The 25,639-nt window shown below is 43.0% G+C and overlaps 1 protein-coding gene across 5 annotated transcripts in view; it reads right to left on the bottom strand.

Annotated features, from left to right (window-relative positions):
* Positions 1-1,251: 1,251 nt before the first annotated feature.
* Mfsd6 (major facilitator superfamily domain containing 6) overlaps positions 1,252-25,639 on the bottom strand; it is a 71,044-nt gene continuing 46,656 nt past the window's right edge. For 4 of the 5 annotated variants that reach the window (XM_021649280.2, XM_021649279.2, XM_021649282.2 and 1 more), the window contains exons 3-7: positions 22,380-22,477; positions 8,310-8,471; positions 7,459-7,557; positions 5,751-6,031; positions 1,252-3,453 (exon numbers count right to left, since the gene is read on the bottom strand). In XM_021649280.2, coding sequence (XP_021504955.1) covers positions 3,250-3,453; positions 5,751-6,031; positions 7,459-7,557; positions 8,310-8,471; positions 22,380-22,477 — 844 coding nt within the window. In that variant the 3' untranslated portion in view covers positions 1,252-3,249. Of the gene's footprint in view, positions 3,454-3,613; positions 3,639-5,750; positions 6,032-7,458; positions 7,558-8,309; positions 8,472-22,379; positions 22,478-25,639 lie in introns of all 5 variants that reach the window. The other variant, XM_060368341.1, reaches the window with a different exon arrangement.

Below are 25,639 nucleotides of genomic sequence, written 5' to 3'. Positions count from 1 at the left end.
ACCACCCTGGAAGCCGCAGCTCCCTGGAGCAGTGAGCCAGCATGGCCCAGTTGAAACTGGGCAGTCTTTTGGGATGCAGTTTCATGCTTGATTGGAAGGACTCATGGACCTGTCGGACTGTTCTGTGACTACTGTGAAAAGCTAAACAAAGTGTTTCTGGTGAAATAGGTATTTGGTGGGCTTGTATCATGGCCTCTGACTCACTGTTAGACAAATACCCGTCACAACCCTAATCCCCATCAAGCAATGACATCATCCATCTTCCCTTTTTCCTTCCTCCGCTTTCTAAAGGTCTTGAAACTTAATGATCATTCGGCTAATGACCCTGCCCTTCAGTGGCAGCTAGTGTGTCGCACACCTTCACAGGCTTGCCTTGCATGCGCCAGAACCCTGTGCTGTGCTCTTGTTACAGTAGATGCTCACAAAGCTTCCTGGTAAGAGTAAGTTGGACTGTTTGACACCAGATGTGTGGGAGAGACGCACCGTGGGTGGCCATGCTTCAATGGCTTCAAAATCGTATCATTTAAATGTTAATTTTAAAGGGTTTTAAAACACATTTTACAAGAACAAAAATGCTTTGTGAATTAGTTATATAGTTTGCCAAAAAATACTTAGGGCTGAATTATAGAGGAGTGTCCATTGACAGGAAAATATTTGAATTTATGATATTTTAAACTATTTGGAAATTTAAGAGGTTAAAATTTTTGGAATAGCTGATGAATTGTATTAATATATCTGAATGTGTACATAGTTTAAGACCAGAGATGATGTTGATAAATAACAACCCAAATAGGACCTCACTTTCTCCTCGATTTGATGAGTCCCCAGAATTACTATACATTTTTGGGGTTGGCTTTTCTGTCTAACTGAAAGTGGGATACTGCACATTGGTAGCATGGGATGTAGCAGTGATGGAGCCTGCAGGAAGACGAGTATCTTCAGACCACCCTGTGAACATGCTGCCTTCCCAGACTCCCCACCGGGTGGCACTGCATGGTAAAGTGATGCTGTCCCAGGCCTTTCAGGTGTCCTGCCCTTTGGAATGTACTATTATTGTGCTTTAGGATGTAAGGAGTAGTCTAGTAATTAGCCTCCGCCAATTTGGGTCCACACGGAACTGTAGGATAACTTACTGTGCTGCAGGTCCCGGGGAGCAGGAGCAGCCTTTAGAGCAGTGATTACCAGCCTGGGCTTTGACACCCTGAGTACTTCCAAGAAGCTCAAGAGGGGTTATAAAATTCTCAAATCAAGTTTAATAGGAATTCACTTTAATATTTTTAAGTGACATATGGCACTTTAAGGACAGGAAGAAAAAGTCACAAAGTCCACAAACTTAGGAGTGTCAGCTCAGAAGGCTGGAAATTACTGCATTGTTGGATCAACGCTTACAGTAAACATTTTGTAACAAAGGCATGTTGAATTTGGTGTCATTCATCACAGAGCAGAGGATTTTTCACTTGTTTGGTCACATGTTTTTCATTTAAGAAATATTTAAAAATGGTATTTACTTTTTATTTCTACACATCCACTGTGCATCTCCAAAAACAGCAGGCTTTTCAAAGACATCAACCAGAACTGTAAACACAAGAGACAAGGTTCTGACTCCCTACGGTCAGCTTCACAGATCCACATTCTGTACATTCATAGGTGGGGCTCAGCCTGTCTCCCACTTCGTTTCTGTAATTTCACAAGCATAATAAATACATCTGATTTTAAAGGTCACTTAAAAATGAGTCATGATGATTGACAGTACAGTACCATTCTAGTGCAAAACAACCATTTGCTTAATTGTTTCCATCATTTTCAGCTGTGTTTTCTGAGGAGGCTAGATGCCCACGTGTAGAAGGTCTCCCAGATGAAGGGGCAGGCAGAGCTGGCACGCAGAGCCTCCACATTAGAGCCATCGGGTCTGCCAGGCTTGGAGGCGACCATGGGTTTCCCTTTTCTAACCCTTCTCTGGTTTTCATCCTCAGTGTGTATCCACAGTATGACTGCCCTTCATTTAGCTGCAGCAGCAGCCCCTTCCCCACAGGCCTCCCTAGCCTCTCAGCCTCTGCTTTCCTTGCAGGACCAAGCTCTTGTGTGTGATCACCCAGACCTCCTGTCTGTGCTGGTATAGCTGTAGCCCAAAGCTAAAAGGTTCCAGTGTATGACTGTGATTTGGGGGAGAAGAATATACTAAGGTTTGTTTCTTAAGTCATCAGAAAGTCGTTGCTCTTATTCCCAGAATTCTCATTCCTGGCTTCCCATTTACTACCTCCCAAACAAAACAGACCTACCATGTAATGTTTAAGCATTGCGTCCCTCCCCCAGGCACTTAAATCATCTTATTCAGTGTAAATGTTACTTTTGAACTTAATGCTTAGGATTCCAGTGAATTGATTTTTATTCCATTAGCTAATTAGACCCTGAGTCACTCTGAAATACAGTGACAGGGGCTGTTACAGTAAGACCTGCTTAGTCAAGCCTGTCTGTCAAGTCTTAGGATACTGAGTTGGTTGGATTCTGTGAAATGTTCTTTCACTTCTGCCCATTCTCACAGCCCATTGCAACAAAGGCATTTTAAATCTCAACTCAGTGTGCAGTAGTCAATAACAGTTTTGCTACTCAAGGAACTACTTTCACTATATACCATATGCATATAAAAATATATTTGCTAGAGATGTGCAAAGTTCAGTGAAATTTTGAACTTTTTTTAAACAACAGAAAAAGCATATGTTCTACTAGCTTCCATCTGGTTCCCTTTTAAATATGTCTTATAATTTTTAAAATGTTTTTCTTCAAGTCAAATAAAACTATAGATACACTCTTTTCCTCTCTCTTCTCCCCAAGAACCCAATATTTAGAATAAATAATCAGAAAAGGGAGATGAAATCCCTGTTCACGTTGAGACTCTCTCATTCTCCCAACTTGGTGAGTTCTGCTTCCCACCCTTACACCCTGGCAGAGAAGTTAGGTCAGACCTAACTAACCACGAGCAGGGGTCCTCACTCAGCATTGTTCTTCTGCATCTCTACAGGACCATGGAGGTTTCCTTCTCCCTGCCAATATGTACTGTAGCTCGTGTGTGTGTGTGTGTGTGTGTGTGTGTGTGTGTGTGTGTCTGTGTGTGTGTTGTTCCACAGTTATGAGTAGATATTTAGAAGCATATGCAGTGTGGTTCTCCCCTTGGGCAGGCATGTTCAGGGTTGGGTCCTCGCCCTCTGTCCTGGCTGGGGTGCCATGCAGGTGTGAGATGGTTAGGAGCCCTCAGTGTTCTCCCGCAGTGGGCTGAGCCTCCCGCTCCCCACTCTCCTCTGTGTGGGGGGCAGCATTAGGATGAGTGGGGCTGGACTGTGTTTGAGATGCTGCTGTGTCTGGCAATGGCTGGTTTTTAGGTAGGTCAGAGTGAGTCTCAGATGGGACACGCTGGGCTCCACCAGCTGCAGAGACTGTCCAATTCTCATTGGTCCCCTGGAAGGAAAAAAAAAAACAAAAAAACAATCCCATGGTGTATGAGAGAGAATAACTCCAATCCATTATACATATTTTCAAGTAGGACACAGCAAACATGAAGATCTCGAAGAGTCCACTTCAGGGACCAGTGCATAAAAGAATAGGATAGACATCTTACCTTTCATCTCCTTTCCTAGGTGCAACTGCCAGAGCCGCATGAAAAACACAAACACTATAAGCAGACATAACTTACGGCTAACGGAACATTTATCAATGCCTATGGCTAAAGGAATATTTATCAGTGTTCTTGTCACTGCTAGGCAAACAACTTAATTCACAAATATTTACTGAGTACCCCAGCCTTATGGCAGGTCACCGGGCAAGGGCCATGGGATACCTGAATGCTAGCCATTGGGAAAATCCCAGTATTCAAGAGACAGGAGACACTGTCCAGAAGGAAGTCAGCAAGGACCCTCAGCCTCAAGACAGCCAGGCAGAGAATGCCTGTGGTGCAGAGTCTAATGTACATGTGGGGTTTCAAAATGAGCAGTAGGTAATGGTTAAGACAGCGGGGAGTGTAAACGAGCTTTGTGAAGCCAGGGGAGTGAACGGAGAACACTGAAGCACAGTTTTGTAAGATGCCACATTGATCGTACAAGTCAGGGAACGTGGTTTTTAGAAATGGTTTTCTTCTGAACTGATGCTTACCACTTCTATTTTCTGTAGTTTAATTTTTTCTTTCATTCCTATGATTCTGAAATGTAATTACTTCATATCAATACTATATTAATACCTGTCAGTCCCTTAACCTACATTCTGAAACGTAATTACTATATCATGTCAATACTATATCGATACTACACCATACCTGTTAGTCCTTTAATTTTAACTCATGCCAGAGGGTGTGAAAAGCAGACTTTAATGCTGTGTAGGCTCCTGGGCCTCTGTGAGAATGAGGGTGGGTTCACAAAGCATTGCCTCTCAGGTAGCAGGGTAATCCTTTCCCTGCCTCACCTTCCTGCTCTACGGAACAGAAGCCTTCGGTGCCCCCGACTCTCATGTCCAGTCCTGGCTCGATAGCTGAGTAAGGAGGATTTGCCCAGAAGGGCAGGCATATGGCCACCAGTAAAAGGTCAGCTTGGTAAAACCATGCAATTAGAGTTTATGAAGCCAAGATTAATGAAGTTAGTTTGACAAACTTGCTTTTTCTCTTATGAAGATTTGTTTCTATTTTGAATTAATTATGTGTGGGCCTGCGGTGGTGTACGGGACATGAGTGCAGGTGTCTGTGAAGGCCCCTAGATCTTTGGAACTCGTGTTACAGGCAGTTGTGATCCGCCCATCATGGATGCTTTGAGCCCAAAGCAGTAGACACAGCTGCTAGGCCATCTCTGTGATCACCACTAGTTTATCAGTTTTTTAAAAAAGAAATTACTGTTTATTTTCTCTCATTTTTTTCTTCTGAGTCCCTTTTTTATTGTGTGTGTAAGTGTGCCATGATGTGGGTATGGAAATCTGAGGACAACTGTGGGAGTTTCTCCTTCAACTATGTGGATTGCAGGGAACAAACTCAGGTCATCAGGCATGGGGACAGGCAGGTGTGTTTACCAACTGGGCCATCTTGTCTGACCTGCCCTGGGTCCTTTTAAGTACAGAGCTGACATTACTTATCAAGAAAATAGAAAAAGGTTGACATAACAAGGAAGTAGGTTTACTGCCTTGATCAAATTGTCCACAGTAGCTACATTCCTTTCCCAAAGTCAGGATGCTACTTTTGTTATATAATTGCTGATTTTATCAGTACCATTTGCCTTTTCTCAGGGAAGATTGCTCCTTTAGGAAGAAAGACCATGCCTTTACCTCCCAAGTGAGGCCTCTCAGAGCCACACTTTACTGCGCAGGGTATCAGATAGAGCCATCTGAGGCATGCATTAGTGGGTTACTAGCAGCTGGTCACTGCATTCCTGGTATGTATAGTGATCCCCTTGGAATTCTGAAATTATGGAAATTAGTAATACAGTTTCCAAAAGTAAGCACTGTATATTCTGGCTGCAGGCTGTATTTTCTAGCACTAACACATAAGAGATTTTGTTTTGTTGTTTTAGAATTATCAACTCCTTTGTGAAGCCTTTCTGAGCTCTATGTAGCACAATCTCGTTCTCTGCAGCCTCGTAAACACTCCTGTGTCAGAGTGATCTCAGACCACTGAAACCCTCTGCTTGCATGTCTGTTTGTCCTACCAGGCTTTCCAGATCTTTTGATGAATGAGGAAGGAGGAAGAGTGAAGGTGCCCGGCTAGTCCAGCAGAGGGTTACCTGTAAAGGCTGTATCTCAGAAGCACGGCTGTCTTTTGTCAGTTGCATCATCTCTTTCACTTGGTAGAGAGCATAGACAAAGGTCACCCAGGGAGAAGAGCTGACCCCCCAGGCTGGTTTGTTCACATCCTCCTGTTCTTCCTGGTGCTTGGTTTTCTTGGGCGGAAGCCTGGGCTCAATGCGTGGCATGACATCTTCTGTCTGTTGCTGTACCAGGTCGATGGTTGCTATGGGAACAGGACTAGAGGGAACAGGAATCCTTTCTGCCAACATTGTCTTGTCTAGAGAGAAAATTAATGATAAAATTATTTTCGAGTTTTCTACATATTAAAAACAATGCGAAGAAGAAGATGATCCTGACATGGTAGTGGAGCATACCTAGAACCCCAGGCTCACAGCTGGACATGGTGGTGGCATACACCTAGAACCCCAGACTCAGCCTGTCACGGTGGCACATACCTAGAGCCCCAGGCTCACAGCCTGACACGGTGGCACACACCTAGAGCCCGTGCTCGTGGACAGAGAAGAACCACCACTGGCTTTCTCCTGAGAAGCTCAGTGGGATTGAACCATCCCTCTGAAGTTCTGTTACATGCAGTATTTTCTCTTACTAGAAGCACCATGGGCCCCAAGGCTAGTGCTGCTGGAAAGATGGGAGACTCCAACATGAGTAGTTCTGTGCTGGGCCGCAGCGTGATCAAGAACAAATGCAGTCTATTGCTTGACCTTTTTCACCCAGAGCTTCATGTCACTTGTTCATATCATGTACACATTACATTTGATAAAACCTCCCTCCTTTAAAAAAAATTGTTTTTAAAATCAGCTGGAGAGATGGTTCAGATGATAAAAGCTAGCCTTACAACTAAAATGTCAAAAAATTGAATTATGTTTTTATTTATTTACTGTGTGTGTGGCATTTGTAGGAGTGACATAGAACACACATGAAGGCCCGAGAGGACAACTTGAAGGAGTTGGTTTTCTCCTTTCACTATGTGGCTCCCTGGGATTGAACTCAGCTACCTGCTGAGCTGTCTCCCTGGCCCCTCCCTTCCCTTTTGTGTGACAGTTTTACTAAAGGCCAGGCCTCTCAGAAGCATCAGTAGACAGGTTTTTAGTGACGGTAAAGGCATAGAGATTAATAAAAGCACCCCGTCCCTAGTAGGAAGGTACCATGCAGCCTTATATGTATTTGCCTTAAGTCTGAAATTTCTTAATTCTCGGGAGGTTTAAAACTAATGTGGGGGCTGGAGAGATGGCTCAGAGGATAAGAGCACTGATTGCTCTTCCCAAAGGTCCTGAGTTCAATTCCCAGCAACCACATGGTGGCTCACAACCATCTAAACATGAAATCTGGTTCCCTCTTCTGGTGTGCAGGTATACATGCTAACACACATTGCATAAGTAATAAATAAATAAATCTTAAAAAAAAAAAAGAGTTTAAAAAAAAAAACTAATGCTTCCACAGCACTTGGCACTGTTATGTAATCCTAACAATCAGCTCAGCAGCCAGTCTTCTTATCACAGGAGGTGGCATCTCTACCGTGTGAGAGTAGGTCACCTGCAGTATGTCACGCCACAGGGTAGCGGCGTTCTCAGGGAACCAATAGAAAGAGGCAGGGCTGCAGACTCATGTGGGTTACATACACATGAGTAACCCCCACCCCACCCGCACCTCGGCCCCAAAGAAGAAAGGAGAGGAGATGCTCACCTTCTTCGTCGTCTGGCACTGCCAGCCACTGGATCAGGGCGAACAGCAGGAGGATCACCAAGCAGGCCATGCCAATTCCTCGGAAGGTTGCAGCAGCCCCTTGAAAGCAAGCAGAGCAGGCCAGATGGTGACTCCAGGACACAGCCACCTTCCACCTTAACACCTAACACCAGGGAGAGGCAGTGCAGCTTGGCTGAGCCCAGTCAGTGTCCTGTAATGGGGGAACACGGGAGCAGCAGAGCACCCCAGTTCTGGTTCCCTAACTTCCACCCTGACAGGGCACTCAGTAGCACTATTGTTATGGTGACTGTCTACCAACTGGTTAACAAACAATGCTGCTCGTCTGTATGTGGAGAGCAGGGCTTAAACAGTGCTACGAATTCACACAACCCCACGTGCCTCGCACAGAAGACCAGGCAGTCAAAAATCCCAGCATAATCTGCTTTGTCTCAGCCCTCGTATTTCCAACGAGAGGTCTGATGAGGCAGATGGCTGTGATGTGAAGGTGGGGTGGCGTGGCCAGTGAACAGTTAAGATTTTGTGAGGAACAACGATGGATTCTGTTTTTTATCATTAGCAGCACGTGTGGGTACCTGACTCAACGAAAAGCATGTGTGCACACTCCTTTGTTCAGCTCCTCTGAGGTGTCTACAGCATTTCACTAAGCTGTTTGCCAGAAGACTGGGTTGTGAGCTGGCTCTAAACATCTGCACAGCCTAAGCATACGCTTTACAATTATGATGACCATGCAATGTAAAAAGAGGATAGGAATACTGAAGTTGAACTCTTGCATGGTTGAAAAAATAAACAACCTATTTTCCCCAAAGGAACAAAAGGAAAATTATTCTTACCAAAATAATTGACTAACACGCCTCCAATCATGGCACCACATCCTCTCCCCAACCCCAGGTGAAGGCCTTGCAGGATGCCCTGTGCAGAAGTCCTCAGCTCAGGGGGCACAGCTGCGCTGAGGTAAGAGATGCATGCTGCCCAGATGGCTGCATGTGTGACGCCTACGGAGGAAGAGTGAGGGCGAGTGAGTGTCTGCTCAGCACGCCTCCCATCACACGTTTTTTGTGATGTGAATTATTAAACCAGGAATCTATTCTAAAATATAAATACTCTATGCATATACATAAACACATACACATATTTTATAATAAAACATACATAACAAATGTATCCCTAAAGCCATTTTAATGTACTATATGTTTGCACTTTGGGAATTTTGTGCAAGCATACAATGTATTCACAATTACCATTTTAACTATTTTTAAACGTACAGTTCAGCAGCTTTCGGTACACTCACAGTGTTGTACATCCATCACCACTCTCCATCCCTTTAACTTTTTTATCACCCTAAACAAGAACACTGCACGATTTACTCCCCGGGCCCTCCCTAAACAAGCACCATCCTCTCCATCCCTGTGGAGGAGACTGTTCTGGGTCTCATATGGGTAGGGTCATAACAGTATTTGTCCTTTTTGTGTCTGGCTTGTTTCACTTAGGGTGATGTCTTTAAGGCGTGTGCACATGCTAGCACGTGTTCAGCATCTCCCATTCTTCACTACACACCTTGGATGCATGCACTGAGAAATCAAGCTGGGGTGGAGCAGAAAACCTCCTCCCTCTCTTTGCAGGTCCCAGGAGTTTGCTAGGAGGCAAATGTCAGTAGTTGTACCCAGGGCGTAACTGCACATCTACAAATCCAATCTTTCAGGGAGGAGGTGCCCACCTGTGCCATGGTGGCGCTACTGTTAGGAGGATAGCCAACTGATGTTGATTTGAGCCCTGATCCACAAGGGGAACCTAGTGCTCTAAAACTGGCCAAAAAGACAAACAAAAACATGGGGGGGGGGGACTAAACAGTATTATTTTGCTAAATTGGCAGCATCAAGCTGCCTTAAAATATTTATGTTTATACCCATGCAGAAATGGGCATCATCCATTATCATCCTTAGAGAAACCTCTTTCTAATGAATGGTAGTACAGACTGTGGCTGTACAAAGTGCTGAGAATAAGTGATAGATAATAAGCCCTAGGGAAACACTGCAGAAGAGGGGAAAGAAAGAACGTAGAGCCAGGTGATAGGAGCAGGACTGCAGAATGCCGTCTTCTGAGCAATCAGAGCAATGGTAACTGAATGCACAGCTGCTATGAATACAGTGGTTTTGCACTAGGATGAGCCCTTCAAAAGTCAGGAATGGAAGGAGTGGGGCTCGGAGAGCTCTACCCCTCATCCCAAATGCTTGCTACTGGTAAGAGTCGGGGAGAGGGGACTTCTTGACCGCAGCTAGTCATCCACTGATAAGCCTTCCAAGCTCAAATGTATAGTTCCAACCCAATGGCCACACACATGGCCCTGAGTAAATTTAATGGGTCACAAAAACCAAACCAAAAGTCATGACCCTGGAAAAAGGGACTGGTACAGATGCGGTTTGAGGGTTGACAGTGATAGGAGGGAGATGAAAGCCAGAGGGCGGGCAGTGTAATCAGAATATATTATATACATGTAGGAAACTGTCTAAAAGAAAATTATTAATATAAAAATGAACTTTGTCCTTTCAAAGGCTGAATGATAGTCCATTGCACATACATACCATATTTTGTTCCTCTGTTGATGGCATCTGAGTTGTTTCCACATTTTGATTATTAAGAGTGAGATTGTTTAAATATTGACATTTACGTATATTCAAGTAAATGACTATACACTGGTGTTTATACCACTAGAAGTGGACTTTCCAGTTCAGGTGTCATTCATTAGAGTTAACATTTTTAAGAAGAGCAGTTTTCCCACAGCAGCTGTACCGTTTAACATTACCACTAGAAATACAGACGTTCACTAGATTTTCCATCTCCTAACCAGAACTTTTATTTTGAAATTTTCTTCTCACAGTAGCAATCCTAATCGCTGGGAAATAGTGTCCCCCTGAGCAATGGCTTGCCTCCCTGACCAGCACTGCTAAGCACCTTCCGGTGTTGACTGGCCATTTGTGTAGCTGTAGAGGACCGTTGTGTCCTCTGTTTGGCCCTGCTGGAAAGCACACTGTTACAAGAATGAACAGCAGAGGGTTTTGTGGGTCTCACACAGTATTTATCCCTCGACGAAGCATGAGCTGGCCCCACCTAAGGAATGCCGAAAAGTTGAATCCTAAGTCACACTGTGTGGGCACAAAGTCACCTGTACTGACTGTGCTTAAGGAGGCCCTTAAAGGAATAAATTCTCTTCACTGTGAATATTAGATTCTGTGCTCATCAATTTAGAAACATTGAAATAATTTTCCTGTTTCTCATATATGGTTCAGTCATCATTTCAAGGACGTAGGTTTTGTGGGGTTTTGTTTTGCTTTGGTTTAGGTTCTACTGAGGTTAAGTCCAGCCTTCTTATACATTAGGCAAGCATTTCCACTGAGATACATGCTGAATCCATCTAGGTTACTTTTTAACTAGAAACATGGACTGAGTAGCTATTAGTAGCATGCCCAATTAATTAATTTCCACAGATGTCAAATAAATTATTTGCCTTGTCTGATTAAACAACTGCAACACTGTAGATACTGTCAGTCTCTTCCAAATTAAACCCTGTCCACACAGGCTCTTCATTATGAATGCTGACAGTATATAGTGGAAAAATTTTACTTATCTTATTAAAGATGGTATTGACTTTTTTGAGATACCTATATTATTTTTAGGAATAACACTAGAATAAAGTTCAAAAGTATCCTGGGAAACAAACTGCACAGCAGAATTGAAATTGATTCATTTTTAAGAAATTATTTCCAATGACCCAAAATGGTTGTAGGTTAACTTTATTGACGGCTGTGGCTAAGCTATCAGTTGTAGGTTTTATAAGTAGAAGTAAATAGGCCTGGCTATGTATGTGACTACAACATTAAATTATATTTTTGGTTGTGATTTTGGATCAAATATAAGTCTTGAATTATCCTATTTATAATAGAGTAATTGGCTATACACAAACATATTTGCGTAGCAATGTGCACACTTCTCTCTCATTGCCTCCTGCTCCCCATCTTTCCCTTTTTTCTTCCCTCTCTTTCATCTCTCTCCTCCCGCTCCTCCTTCAAAATTGTGTTTTTAAAAATGTTTAAATTAAAGCATTTTTCAGCAGTACACCTTCAGGGAGACACTTACATTATGTTTACAATTTGTTGGCAGGTATTAGGTGGCAGTTGTATAAAAAGGAATCTGCGCAGTTAGATTTTGTAGGGTCCCTAATGTGAAGGGGTCATTACTAGATAATTGCAAACCATGTTCTTTGAAGCAACTGGAGGCATTCACTGAAGAAAAAAACCAGTCATGTGCACAGTCCCTGACCAGAGGTAAGGAGCAGCGCGGACGCCACTGTGCGTGCTTGTATCACCAGCGTTTACCCGGGAGTACACAGAGTTCAAACTGATTTTTCTGAATAACCCATTTCAAAATGCCCTGTCAATGGAAAAGAATCAATTAAACGTGTCCAACTTCCTTGGGATAACATTATCTTAGAAAGTTATGAAATTGTGGTTTTGTGCTTAATCTTGAACATGCAACTCTTTAGTAACTTTATTATTCACACACTCTTACTAATGTTTCATACTGTTGTGTTCTTCTTTTAAAGGAACAGAAAAGCTGACATCCTGGACCCCTTTGGCCTTTTCTATATTTAAAAGCCATGACTGTGGAAACCTTAGCAACAGTGTTCCTTAAAACAACTTTCTTACAAAACAGAAACAGAAAATGCTGCTTTTTAAAATTAGAGATGTGTGAAAAGCAGTGCCCAATGACTCCTTATTGAGAAAATAAGTAAATTTACTTAGTAGAACAGGCTAATGAATTTATACTAGGGACACAACTTTTTTAAAGTTTCATTATTATTATTAGTGTATGTGCATGTGTTTGCACACACACATACACACATGCACTCATGCACAGGCCTGCATGAGTGAGTTTATGTATACCACATGTGATCTCCTGGAACTGGAGTTACAGGTGTTTGAGAAGTGCCATGGGGTGCTACAAACCACACCCAGGTCCTCTCGAGAGAACAGCAAGTGCTTTTAATCACTGAGCCTCTACAGGGGTTACACAATTTTAAATCCTAAAAATCAGATGATGATATTGTTAGATTGAAGGAAAATAAAAAGACGTTGCTCCCCATGTAGTGGCAGTGACAAGGGCAGCCAGACAGATTCTGTAAAACATGGTTAGCTTTCTTTGGCCATCTGCCATAAGTGTGCTGTTGTCCTTTGCTAGGAATTATCACCAAATCACATGGTAGGTGTTTGGTATATATGCTGAGTGAATGACTCCGCAACAGCAGACAGGGATGCATTCCTAGTGTCTCAGTCCCCACAGCTCTCCTGGGGTGGGGCAGGACTAGCTTTGAAGCCTCACGAAATGAAACAGTTTCCATACTATTGAGGCGGCATCTGCCTAGAGGTGCAATTAACAGTAAGACTTCTGTCAGCAGTACCCTCGCAACAGCTTTCTTTACAAGGAATTAGGTGGTTTTACATAGACTTCTATTTAATCCTTGAAACCATAGGAAGTATCTTTTCCACATTTTCCAAAAGGAGGTTCAGGCACAGAGAGATTAGCCCTGTTCAAGGCCAGAGGGACAACAGAGCAGCAGGAGGAACCTGAATCCCAGGTATGTGAGTTCAGAGCTGATGTGTGTAAATGCTACATGATGTGGCTTCACAATAATTCCTTCAGGTCTGGCATAAGTCAAATTCCTTTGTGAAGTTTTGCTGAGAATATCAATCATTACTGAGGATCCTATCCTCTTATTAAATGAATATTGTTACCCTGTTCCCTTCCTAAGTAGCTGCTGTAACATGCATGTTCCAAAGTTTTAATGTACCCAGGGAATTCTTAACCTTATAATATTCCAAAACATGTATTTCAAAACTGTTCTCTCTTGGCCCATGGTAGTATTGTACTGCAGTAAAAGAATGTACAAGCAAGGGGGAAGGTCCCTTCTTAAGAGGCATTTGTACAGTGCTGCTTCACTTGGGGAAATCAAGTCATGATGGCTGGAAGGGTGAGAACTCACAAAGCACTGGGAAGTGGGATTGTTTTGTTTTTCTTGCTTCTGCTATCTGTGCACACTCCCTGAACAAGACACAACCTTCTTCTTAGTGCCCTTCAGAGCAGCAGCTGAGGCAGAATGCTTACCCCGAGCCATGCTTCACTCGGTCCAGAGTGCCTCCCAAATGTGGGGATCAGAAGAGCTTCCAAAAGAGAGTGCTTTCTCCCTACGAAAGGCCTCTACCAGGCAGGCAGCAGAAGGTACCTGTAATGGCTAAGGTAATGACTGTCCTAGTGTGCAGGCCTCAGACTTTGGCTCTGCACAGTAATTTTCTTGCTTGCATGAAAGTCCAATGAGCAGGAGACTGGAGGGTGAGCAGCTCTGCTCCACAGAGTCCACAGACCCAGCTGCTTCTGCCCTCTTCAGGGCCCCATGGCCCCGGCTTTCAACATCCACCGAGCCAGGAAGAAGGGTGACTGCACATGGGAAGTCTTGTGGGCTGAACGGAGAGATAGTATTTCATTTTGTACTGGCCAGACATAACTAACTGTAAGGGGTACCTTAAAAAGCTGTTTGTCCATGAGGCAAAGAAAACAGGTTAAGTAGTAAGCTGTTAGGTAGTGAGTTATAGCCAACAACAACAAAGGACTTTCAAAAGGAGAGGAAGAGAAGAAGGAAAAGGAGGAGGAGGAGGAAGAGGAGGAGTGATTATTGTTAAGGGCCTCTGTCTTTCCATTTACCAATGTGTAGCACTGATTCCATTCAACATTACCTTACTATGTGCCTGAGAGCCTATACATCCGACAACAGACAGGAGATAACTGTAGCCACCACAGAGTTTGTAGTGTACAATATAGCAACAGGTTTAAGGGGACAGGATTTACCTGAAAGAAGAGAGCACTAACGCCCTTGAGAGCCCAGCATCCAGCACAGGGCTTCATACTCAGTAAAAGGGCAATGACCTGAAATGAGGCAGGCAGTCTGCCCCATGATGGAGGGTGAGGAGGGAAGTGTTTATGGGCAAAACACACTCTGGATAAAGCTGGAGAAAAACTCCCAATTTCATATATACACAGAAGTGGACAGAAAAGAAATACTAGATATGTCTCATTTATGTACTTTGGATCACAAATGAAAACAGAGTGAGTTCCACAAACCTCATGCGACATTTGAGAACCTCATGACTCTTACATCATGCCTTCTGCCTATCTTAAAGCAGGCTTCAGTTGTGTCAGTGAAAACTGAATGTGTTTAATGTCAGGACTTGGCATCAGGATCTTCTACTGTGTTTTTCCATGCGGCCATGAAAATGACTTTTATATCAATGTGGGGAAATTTTCCACATCCTCAAAGGTAATCTGAAGACCACTGATCAGTGCACTGATCAGTCATGATCCCCACATGCTTTGGTCACAAGGCCTCAGAACCAATTTATGGCCAGGTTGTCATGTCATATATGCAGTTGAATCTCTTGGAAGACAGCCTTTTAAAAAAACTTTTGTTTTATTATTTGAAATAATGTGTATGCATGTAGATTTCTGTGTGGGTGTGCCAGGCCAGCAGAAGCCAGAGACATCGGATGCCCTGAAGCTGGAGTTACAACTCTGAGGCCCTAGACATGGGCACTGGGACTTGAATTTGGATCCTCTGGAAGAACAGTACTTAGCCACTGAGCCATTTCTACAGCCCCTAATAGGGGAATCTTCTAAAGCATATGATATTGGTTTTTGTCTATTTCTTTACCTTTGTACATCTGTGTTACCTAACACCAACTAGACAGGAACTGTGGCCATACACTGCGTTAACACTTTGACCAGCTGGTTGATTATACTTATTTATACTGTCAGCCTCACCGTATAGCTGAAGGTTGTGAGGCTCTTGCCCAAGGATGCAGAGCTTACTGTCAGGGGAACAGGAATGCAAAGCAAACTGTACTTTGCGGTTTCTAGATTCCTGCAGACTTCGGAAACTCCCTCAACTAACATGAAGGTGAAAGTTTAAATGTAGGAGCATCACACTCCGGTGTCATCACAGACGTGCCAGAGACAGCGAGGCAGTATCCATGGAAGGAAAGTGACAGTGGTCCAGGCTTCAGAATTTCTGTGATACTTACACATTTTTAAGACAGAACTATTTCAGCTATTGACCAGGATCTTGGAAAGTTAGAAAATACCAACTACAGTGCAGGATACAGAGAGCAATAAAACTGATGTTTTTCTCTGTACACAGAAATAATTCAAAAGGTAAAGGTACGCATTTTTTTATTCAAGGGGTTACACTCAGGAAGTAAAGCTAGTGTTTGGAAACTAATTAGTTACTTAGTTTAGCTAAGTCCTAAACTGTGTAACAGGCCATGTGGTTGAAAAAATTAGATAAAAGTAAATGTGGGCACAACTGTCAGAGGGGGTCTTTAGAACAAAAGGTATTTCAGGGGGAAAAAAGGTGTTTCAGGTGAATTCAAATGGACGAGAGTTTCTTTTTTGAAGAGAACATTTTAAAAGAACTTTCAGTAACTGTAAACTATGTACTTGACCTTGCTCTGCCAGTCCCTGCTATATCTGTCTCTCGCAGTTATTCACGGAGCACACTGCATGCGCTTCAAGGACTAAGCCAGGCAGAAGTTTTCCAACACACATGACAACAGATGGACTCTAGAAGGTCTTCCATCAGATAAGGCCTGGATGCTAATCATCTTATAAAGCTTCCCTGTGCATTTCCAGAGCACGATGAGAAGGAAACGGGGCTCTTACTGCCTCACTAACATGCTGCATGAGACAGTAAAACCTTAAAGGTCAGCTTGCCCAGTGACTGGTGACAGAAAGCCACCTCTCATCAGTCTCAACTCTGCTCCTACCTTTAGGAGCCCACAGAGGAGCTGGCTGAATCTGATAGCTCAGTGCTGGAAACATTAATGCAACTAACTCAGAGGGACTTCCTCTGGGGCTAGGGCGATGGCCCAGCAGTTAAGAACACTGGCTCTTCTTCCAGAACACCAGAAATTGGCTTCCAACATCCACTGTGTGGCTGTCAGCCACCTGTCAATCCAGCCTCCGTGAGCACCTGCAGGCATGGGGCACATACAACCCCCCCCCCCACACACACACAGATAAACAAATAAAAGCAAATCTTCAAACGTATCTCTTCAGCCATGGCAGCCTTTGGGCCTCACTCTCCTCAAAATCATTTCTCTTTGTTTATGTGTGTGGGTGTTTTGCCTGGATGGTTACCTTGCACCATGCGTATGTCTGGTACCCGTGGAAGCCAGAGGCATTGGATCCCCTAGAACTGGAGTTCCAGATGGTTGTGAGCCCCCATGTGGGTTCTGGAAATCAAATCTGGGTGGATGCTAAGGAAGAGCGCCAGACTATGCTCTTAAGTGCTAAGCCTCCACTCAAACAAACAAAACATTCATTTGTTTCCTTTGTGTGCTGGACAAAGTGCATGCATGATAAAGTGTGGAAGTCAGACGACAGCTCACAAGAGCTACCTCTCTCCTTCCACTGTGTGTGTGCCTGGGACTGAACTCAGGTCATTAGCACAATACACATTAGTATCAAGTACAATTTTGGTCACATTCATGGCTGAGTTTTTCTGTGACACACTATAACTGACCTCCACACAGGGAAGGAGCTCAACAAGCTTGATCTTAACTTCCGTCAATCTTCAGGGTCACAGTCCTGAGTGTCTAAATGCTTCTTGTAAAAGTAAGGGTGAAGACTGAAAATACAGTCCTGGCAGTATTACCACCACCCAACAACGCTGCCATCACACAGACCCACTCTCTCTTAAAAGAAACCGCCGACTTGCTGTGCGTGGAAAACCTGACGCTTAGTAACCACTTTTCCCAGTGTTCTCTGGGCCCCCAAATAGGATTTCTATATGTCCCAAAATCAGTTAGAAGAAATCCATGAGAACAATGTCCAGTTTCCTGTAAGAGGGTTTGGGTAAGTTTTTGGTTGTTTTCTGGGGTTATGAATGTTTATTGTCATTGGGAGTTGGTTATAAGTTATTAATGGTCTTATTCAGAAGAAAAATGAGGTTAGATTTACAGATTTTTCTCTTTTCTCATTTTTTCCTCTTTCTTAGATAAGGAGAAAGGGGGTTGAAAAGAAAGAAAGGGGAATATGGGGATATCTTACAGGAATGAGACAAAAGGTAGATAATGGAATCTATTCAATGTAAGGCTTTATTTGTTATTCTCAAATAAAAATTTTTAATTCAGTGGTATTGGCTGTTGTATATTGATGCAAAAATAAGTTTATTTTTTACATATTGGCATAAATTTTAGTATATTGATATAAATTCAAGGTTATTTCCAATATTTTTAAATTGTTATTACAAATTATTTAGGATATTAGGCAATGCAAGTTAATTGTTAGTTAATCAACTCATGGTTATGTCAAACATTAGTCTAATTTATCACAAAAATATAGATCTTAGGTTTAATATATAATTTTATAGATAGATAGATTATATATAAAAATACATAGATAAGTCTTCAAAAACTTCAGAGACCTACAAAATATGGCATTTAAAAATGTTTTTGATTACTTTAAGGAGTTTTTGACATTGAGACATGTCATCTCCTGGCAGCACCCAGCCTACCTCAAAGAAGATGATGAGCATCGAAGAACTTCCATATGGAGATGGCTTCAAATGTGGCAAACCAGCCACCCTGGCAAAGAAAAATGCCCTCACTTCACGACAGACAAAATTCTGCCTAAAATGGGCAAGCTCAAATGCAGGCCAAGTTGACTGCCAAACTCTTCCAAACAGGGTAAGCAAGTTCTAAATAGTTCTTGCTTCACATGTATGTCTGTCAATTATACTGGGACCAGAAGGCTGAAGATGATGCTCCAACATTAGAGTTTTGGGTGGCTGTTCAGCTAACTTTCTCTGTCAATATTCTATTTTGACAGAGAAGCTGCTAGCATACGCTTCCTATTTACTCAAATAATTAATCTTGTTCCTTCTCAAGTGTCCGATGGTGTTGAAGACCAGATAGTCATAGTATTACAATTAGCTTAGTTGCTAAGGACTAAAAAGATATATTACATCTAGATAGATGTTTTCAGGTTGATAGATACAAACTATAAAAAATAGCTTAGGTACAAAGCCGTAGACCCTCATAGATAGAATAGATACAGTCTCCAAGATTGCCACATACATTTAGACATACATTACATAAGTGTGTGTGTGTATGTGTGTGTGTGTGTGTATAGTTTTACCTATTTGTTTTTATAATTGTTTCATATTATTCTTACTGTATAAAAAATGTCCTTTTTATTTAGACAGAAAAGGGGAATTATTTGGGGGGTCTTTCCAATGCTGACCCTCAATAACTGGTTACACCTATCCTCATTTTGTATACCTGCTAAGTCATTATATCTGATTGGTTCATACCTGGACAGGGCAGAATGGGGTAAGCATGGCTAAGGTTCCTTGGCTTTGGAGAGAGACAGAGAGGAAGAGAGGAAGAAGGAAGACACCAGGATGGGTTAGCCTGGAGAAGAAACCACGTGGGGCCAGGAGGAAGAGCTCCAATAATGGCGTGGGAAGGCCCAGGTGAAGAATAAAAACAAGTCCCACAGGACTTTGTATGGAAGGTAGTTCAGATGAGGAGGATTGAAGCTGATGGCATTGGATGGGGGCTGGGAGATGGATGGTGAGGATACTAAGACAGTGTAGGTAGACTATCTGCCCAGCCCAAGGTCAATAAGGCAATTCTATATCTAACAGGTTCTGTGCCTCATTATTTGTGATAGCAGGTTAGATAATACCTCGTGATAATCATAGGGCTAAAAATAAACATTATATAGCCTAACAGCCATTTTTTTAAACTTACTATAACAACAGGGGAAAGAGCTGAGTTCTTACAGTTCTAGTCAGCTCCACTGGCCACCTTTTGACCCCAAATAGGTGTCTGAGTAGCCCCTTTGCTACCCCAACGGGGGAGCAATAGTGAGGTGGACTACGGAGCAGGCTAGAACCAATTCCTGAAAGTTATTCTCTCACTTCTCAACATGTGCTGTAATATTCACACACATAAATAAGATTTTAAAACTTTTTTCAAAAGACCCTTTTGGCTCTCATGTGACACCTATTAAGAATAACAAAGTGACCATGATGGCTGTTCGGGGTCCAGACGGCCTGTGATGAGTCTTGTACCCCAGCCTCAGCCTTTCAACGTCCTGATACTTTGGTAGCAGTTAAGTAACAGCCTCAGTTGGGGTTATCTTTCTTTCCCCAACGGTGCTTGGGCTCAAGCCCAGGGGCTTGGCACATGTTAAGCAAATACTGCCATTAAGCTACACCCCTACCCTTAAAACTCATCTATGGTGAAAGTGGGCTTGTCCTAAAGTCAGTATTTCCTTACCATTGTTTCCTGTTTTGGCTATATCTGTATCCTAAGGGTGTCTCCTGTAAGGGCAGAGATTAGAAGGTCATCTGGACAAGCCTGAGCAGGCAGCAGAGTCAAGGACGCCCACACAGCCTGTTCAGTAACGTCATGTTGACTGGTCTCTGCATGAGCCACTGCCTTCTGTGGGCTCTGTGCACTTAGAAAGCCAGCACTCACCCTGCCTGGGACTGAAGCTGTCCTCCAGCTTAGAACTTGGGGAAGCTGCAGAACCCCTGCTGGGTCAGGAGGCATCATTCACAGACCTTTCTTACTGTCGGGAGATCAGCACTGATCTTCTATGGGCACACAGGAGAATAAAGTGAAGGATGAAGTATAAGCCATAGCTGGCCACAGGAAGAACAATTCCTCTTAGGTTCAGAACATGCCCAGCTCCCCCATGGCACACCCTAAGGTGCAGACCATAGGAAAGGATGTGCCTGGTCAGCAGCATGTGACGCTCACTCCTTTCCTGCCTGCGCACAGCACAGCACGTGTGTTCCTGATGGTGCCATGTGACTTTTGCCATCTACACTTTGGCCCACATTGCCACTCTGCAGCAGATATCTATATGCTACTCGGTGGCACCTCAGACTTCCGCTTAGACTGGAGCTTAAAGAATGTTTCAATAAAGAAACATTGGCCCCAGGCGGCCACTCCCTGCTTCACAGAGCTGCTTGGTCTCTCCACTGAGCTCCTCACTGCAAGCGTGCACTCTTCTGTCCATGTCACACACCGCAGTAGGCACACGCTGTGTATCTGGCTTCCAAAGCAGTCAGGTTGACCATAGCACCTGAGCTTCTTAAAGCGTGTCTCAGGCTTGGCTCACCTTATACAGCTTTGAAAAATAACAGGGAAGGATTTCTAAACTCACAACAAAGAGCATTTGTTTTCCTCTCTGATACAGCTCTTCTGTTGTTCCTGTGACCATCTCATGATGCCTTTTGTTGCTGTTTGTTTTGGTTTTTAGAGACAAGCTTTTACACTGTATTCCATGCAGGCTTCAAACTCACAGCAATCCTCCTACCTCAGCCTCTCAAGTACTGGTATTACAACTATGACTAGATTCACGGATATTATTTTTTTCTTGAGTATATTATGTAAACTTTTCTATGTAATTTATATCTAATTAAAGGAAAAATAGTAATTAGTGTATATACACTATATACTTTTATATTTTCATAACAACATCAATTTTTAGTAGGCACACAGATTTCTTTATGTATCGACAGATTGTGCAACTAAATAATACAAGGAGAGAACAGGCCCTTGAAGTGGGGAATCCCAAGGATCCGGTTTCCTTCTTACCATGAGACCCCCTTGCTACTCATGTTAATACTTTATGACTCTTAAGTGAAACCATGCCGAGCCTGCTTCAGGGAAAAACCCTTTCAGAGTTCGGATTATTATAGTCAATAGCTTACTTTTTGACAAACAATAACTTACTATTATAAACCCAACTTCGTATATATATTTGTAAACACATTTTCTCTTACTGCTCATTATATCAGATCTGAGAAAAGCACCTTTAAAGTGTGTCTATTTCTAAATTACATCATTCCATGACTATAAATGGTACATGTCCTTTAATTTAGCATCTTCTTTTTATCATTATGATGAGGGACTGTGGCAAATGAGCGTGTGTTTTATACAGTGTACTTAGATGAGGCACTGTGAATCTGAATCAGAACAGGACATTATCTTGGCTGAGGTGCACTCATATCTTCTGTGTTAGGAAATGATTGCAGTAACATCTAATAAAGCTAATGAAATTATGCAGTCACAGACTGTTTTGAACAATGATTTTGGAGGTTGTCACAGTCCACTCAGCTCCAGTGCTCTTGTCCTAAAGATCATAATCATAAAGCCAATGGATAAACAGCCAAGCAGAAGTTTTAGACCTGGGTAGGATCTTGTACACTAGCTTGGTGTGGAACTGTAGACACAGACCCGTGCTTTCAATGCTCTGAATCCACACAGTAAGAGCCTCCCACGAAATCTTTCAAATTTTTATCTTGGTGGGAACAGAGCACTGCGACGGCATGTCAGAGTAACGACTTAGATGATCCATGGAAAACAGTAACATGACTCTCAAGCTTTCCCTATAAACCACTAGATGTGATAAAAATAACTGGAGATAAAATACTAGGGCCATATTTTCTCATATGTGCTAGTTAATCTAAAAAAAATGAGAAGACCCTGAGCCTTTGAAACATACATCTTTTCATACTTTAAAACCAGCTGTGGAGGCCTGTGCCTAACAGCAGGGCTATCCTACAGTTCCTGGTTCTTTGTTTCAACACAAAGGCATGGAGAACATCCAGCTTCGTTTGGCTCAACACAAAACAGCACTCAGAGCAGTGAAGAGCCAACCCCAGCCCTTAGAGCAGTGGACCCGCCCTTCTCGGGTAGATCCTGAAGCAGAAGGTCAGGGACACTAAGGTCACTGCAGGAGCAGCAGAGAGCTAGTTCTCATGCCAACCACCAGCTCACCTTGAAGAACTTCCATGGGGAGGACAGTCCAGGCATTCTCCAGGTAGGAAATGTAAATATATCGCGCCGTATTGCAAGCCAGGCCAATGTACAAAACCCTGGAAAAGAAAAGGCAACATGGGGGAAAGTCGGTTGAGGCCCCAACATGAAACACAAATTGCAAATCCTACTTAGGTTCCTGCTGTCCAAACCATTCCTGACTAAACAGATATGTTCTAGCCTTAGGAACAGGAAAGCTTGTGGACAAACTTAACCACCCTTCTGCCTGCTGCCTTCCCTGAATGCTTACTGTAAGAGCCAGGACTGCCCTTCCCTATCCTTCATTAGTGGTATTTTCAGATGGTCTGGGTACACAGCCATCTATGATCTGGCATTGCTGGCTTCCTTTCAAATGGCTGTAGCCTAAACATGCCTGGGACTGTAAGCACTTCACACTGATACAGTGTCTATAAGGAGGGTACCAACTGCCCCTCCCCCACCCCGTCCCACCCCTGAGCCAGACAGGCCCACCATGAACATGGAGCTCTAACAGTGCATATCAGCTGAGACACCACTGTGCGCTCTGTTCACTGCAGGGCTCAAGGCGAATAAAAACCAACAAAAAATGTTCCTTAAAAAAAAAAACCCTGACAATGCAGTGGGAAGAAAGCAACATAAACAAACACGTGGAATAAAGTGTTAAGGACGTTCGTACAACCTGGGATCAGACTCATCTGGGTTAAAAGGACAAAAGTGCAAAGAGCAATATACACAGTAGAAGCGGAGCTAGTGAAAACTAACCAGAAAGCTGGAAGATGTGTATTGAAAAGATACACAAAAGGGTAAAAAAAATATGAGTGCAGACCTTATTCTAGAAATGATTGCAGAGACAGTGCAGGCATAGACAGGAAGTCTAAGTGGGCTTCCTGTGACGCTCAGCTTAGTTAGACACCTCAATCTACATCTCCAAGTCCCCGGATCTGGGTTTCTGTTTCGGCTTAAAACAGCAGGGTCTGGAGCAATAGCTTAGTGGGTCAGAGTACTGGCTGCTCTCCCAGAGGACTCAAGTTCAACTCTCAGCACCCTTGTCAGGCAGCACGACTGCCTGAAACTCAAGCTTTGGCCAAACTATCACTCTCTTCTGGCAGCCACAAACACCCATAGCCCTGCTGCACAGACCCACATGTACAACTAAACAAAAATAATAAAAATAAACAAAAAATCCAGTTCCTAGCTGAGATACTATTGAATAGTGCTCCTATATTTTTAATCTATCGAGAGTCTGGGTAAAAATGAACCATACAGTTGCCAAAATAGTTGAAAATGTCACATGAAATGGTATTGCCACAATTATTTTCTTTCTGGAACAACAACAACAGAAAGATAGTCTGTGGAGACAAACTTAAGGAAACTGCTTTATTGCTTCAAGAGTCACATCATCAGAAAGCACATGGGATGCAGTACGGACCGTCAAATCAAACCAACCTTAGTCCAGCAGGAAACATCCCCACACAGCCTACCTGGCACAATGCTATATCCTCCAGCACCAAAGGAACAGCTGACCCACCACCCCCTCCACCCTAGTCTTGATGGTGCTCCTTCAGGTCTCACGCCAGGACTGTTCTCTTCTGCACGCACTCACAGCCTCATGTGACTCTCTGCACAACACTTACATGGTTAGAGGCTGACCATGTAGTCATGGAAGGTGAGGTCTCTGATCCTGTGGCCTCTCAGTTACCCTTTCTGCCTGACATAATGGGTCCTCAATAAACATTCATGAATTGGTGGGGATTATATACACCTTAAATCAAACACCAATTAATAAATATTTACCAAGCAGATTTTGCCCTAAGTTCTAGGGATACAATGGCAAATGAAATATAAGTATTCAAGATGAATGTATTGTGTTTATACGCATGACTTTATTTTCAGATAGCAAGTTATAGTACAGGAATAAGTGAAAAGTTTGGGAAAAATAAATTAACTTCTTAGAAATAGGAAGGTTAAAAAGGATATCCATATTTGGCAACATATTCATGATAAAGCTTGAAGAGAAACATTGTAATTTCTGTGAAGATTTAAACAGCTCAATGCATAGGGACAAGTGACTTTGGAGGGCATCTTGAAGTGTTACGCAATGGAACCAGCATGTGTGCAGCAGATAAGGAGGCTCTGCTCACCATGGGCCTGACTCACCAGAAGACAGAATTGTTGGCATGTAAACCACAAAGCTCAAAGAACCAGTGGCATTCCCAGAGCACAGCTGAAGGGGTAACCAAGAGCTCCTGGGGACACCAGGCAGCCTTCCCGAGCTACTGCCCCATCCTTGGGAGACAGCACAAGAACCACACTGCATCAGAAGATGGGGGGGGGCGACAATCATTTTAGCTGTGTGTGTCTTGTGCAGATAACAATAAAGGCATGTCTGAGATCTCTGTCAGGTCCATCTCCTGTCAGATGGTTAAGAAGCTAATAGGACAATGACAGCCACCATTAGCAAAGCCACTGTAGTGCCAGTCCCTGGCCACCTCTTTATTGTTCATATACATATATACATATATACATACATACATATATATATGAACAATATATATATATATATATATGAAGAAAATTAAGAATGTTCAAAAATAAATAGGACTGTCATTAATGGAATCTGTCCACTTCTACTTGGCTGTTGTATTTTCCAACTAGGTAAAAGCCAAGTGAAAACATACACACACACACACACACACACACACACACACACACACACACAATTTTATTAAGTTTTTCCTGGTAGGGCTGAAGTAGCCACATGGTGTAAGTGGTGTAATTCCAAAGCATAATCCTGGCATTTGATATATTAGTTATTTGGAAAAAGGCATCAAAAGTTTAGGTTACCCTGGGTGGCATTTGAGAAAACTGAAAAAGTTAATTAGAATTCAAGCTGAAGTCAGAATTGTGACCAAGTCCAAAGAGATTTCAATGCTGATCGCCCTTGCTTCTGTGCTTTGGCCAGACATGGTGAGAATCTCTTAAAGGTACATTTGAAGAGATAAACACGATAAATAGACAAAAAATGAGCCAGAAAATGAAGGGGCTAGAGAAGCTCAGATGATACAGTGCGGAAGGAGCAGCCAAGGAAACTTGAGAAGAAAGCTGAAAGGACACTCAAGATGTGGGTGCCCCTCCTTCAGAAGAGGGGGTGCAAAGCAGACGAGGATGCAGTTGGCATAGTACAGTATTGTCTGAGGTCTTCCTTGGTTTCCAGCTGGGCTTCTTCCTGCACCTGCCTGGGG

The sequence above is a fragment of the Meriones unguiculatus genome, chromosome 15, assembly GCF_030254825.1.
Source record: "Meriones unguiculatus strain TT.TT164.6M chromosome 15, Bangor_MerUng_6.1, whole genome shotgun sequence".
NCBI lineage: Eukaryota > Metazoa > Chordata > Mammalia > Rodentia > Muridae > Meriones > Meriones unguiculatus.
Note: the sequence above shows the minus strand (reverse complement) of the source record. Positions and strands in the feature narration are given on the sequence as shown.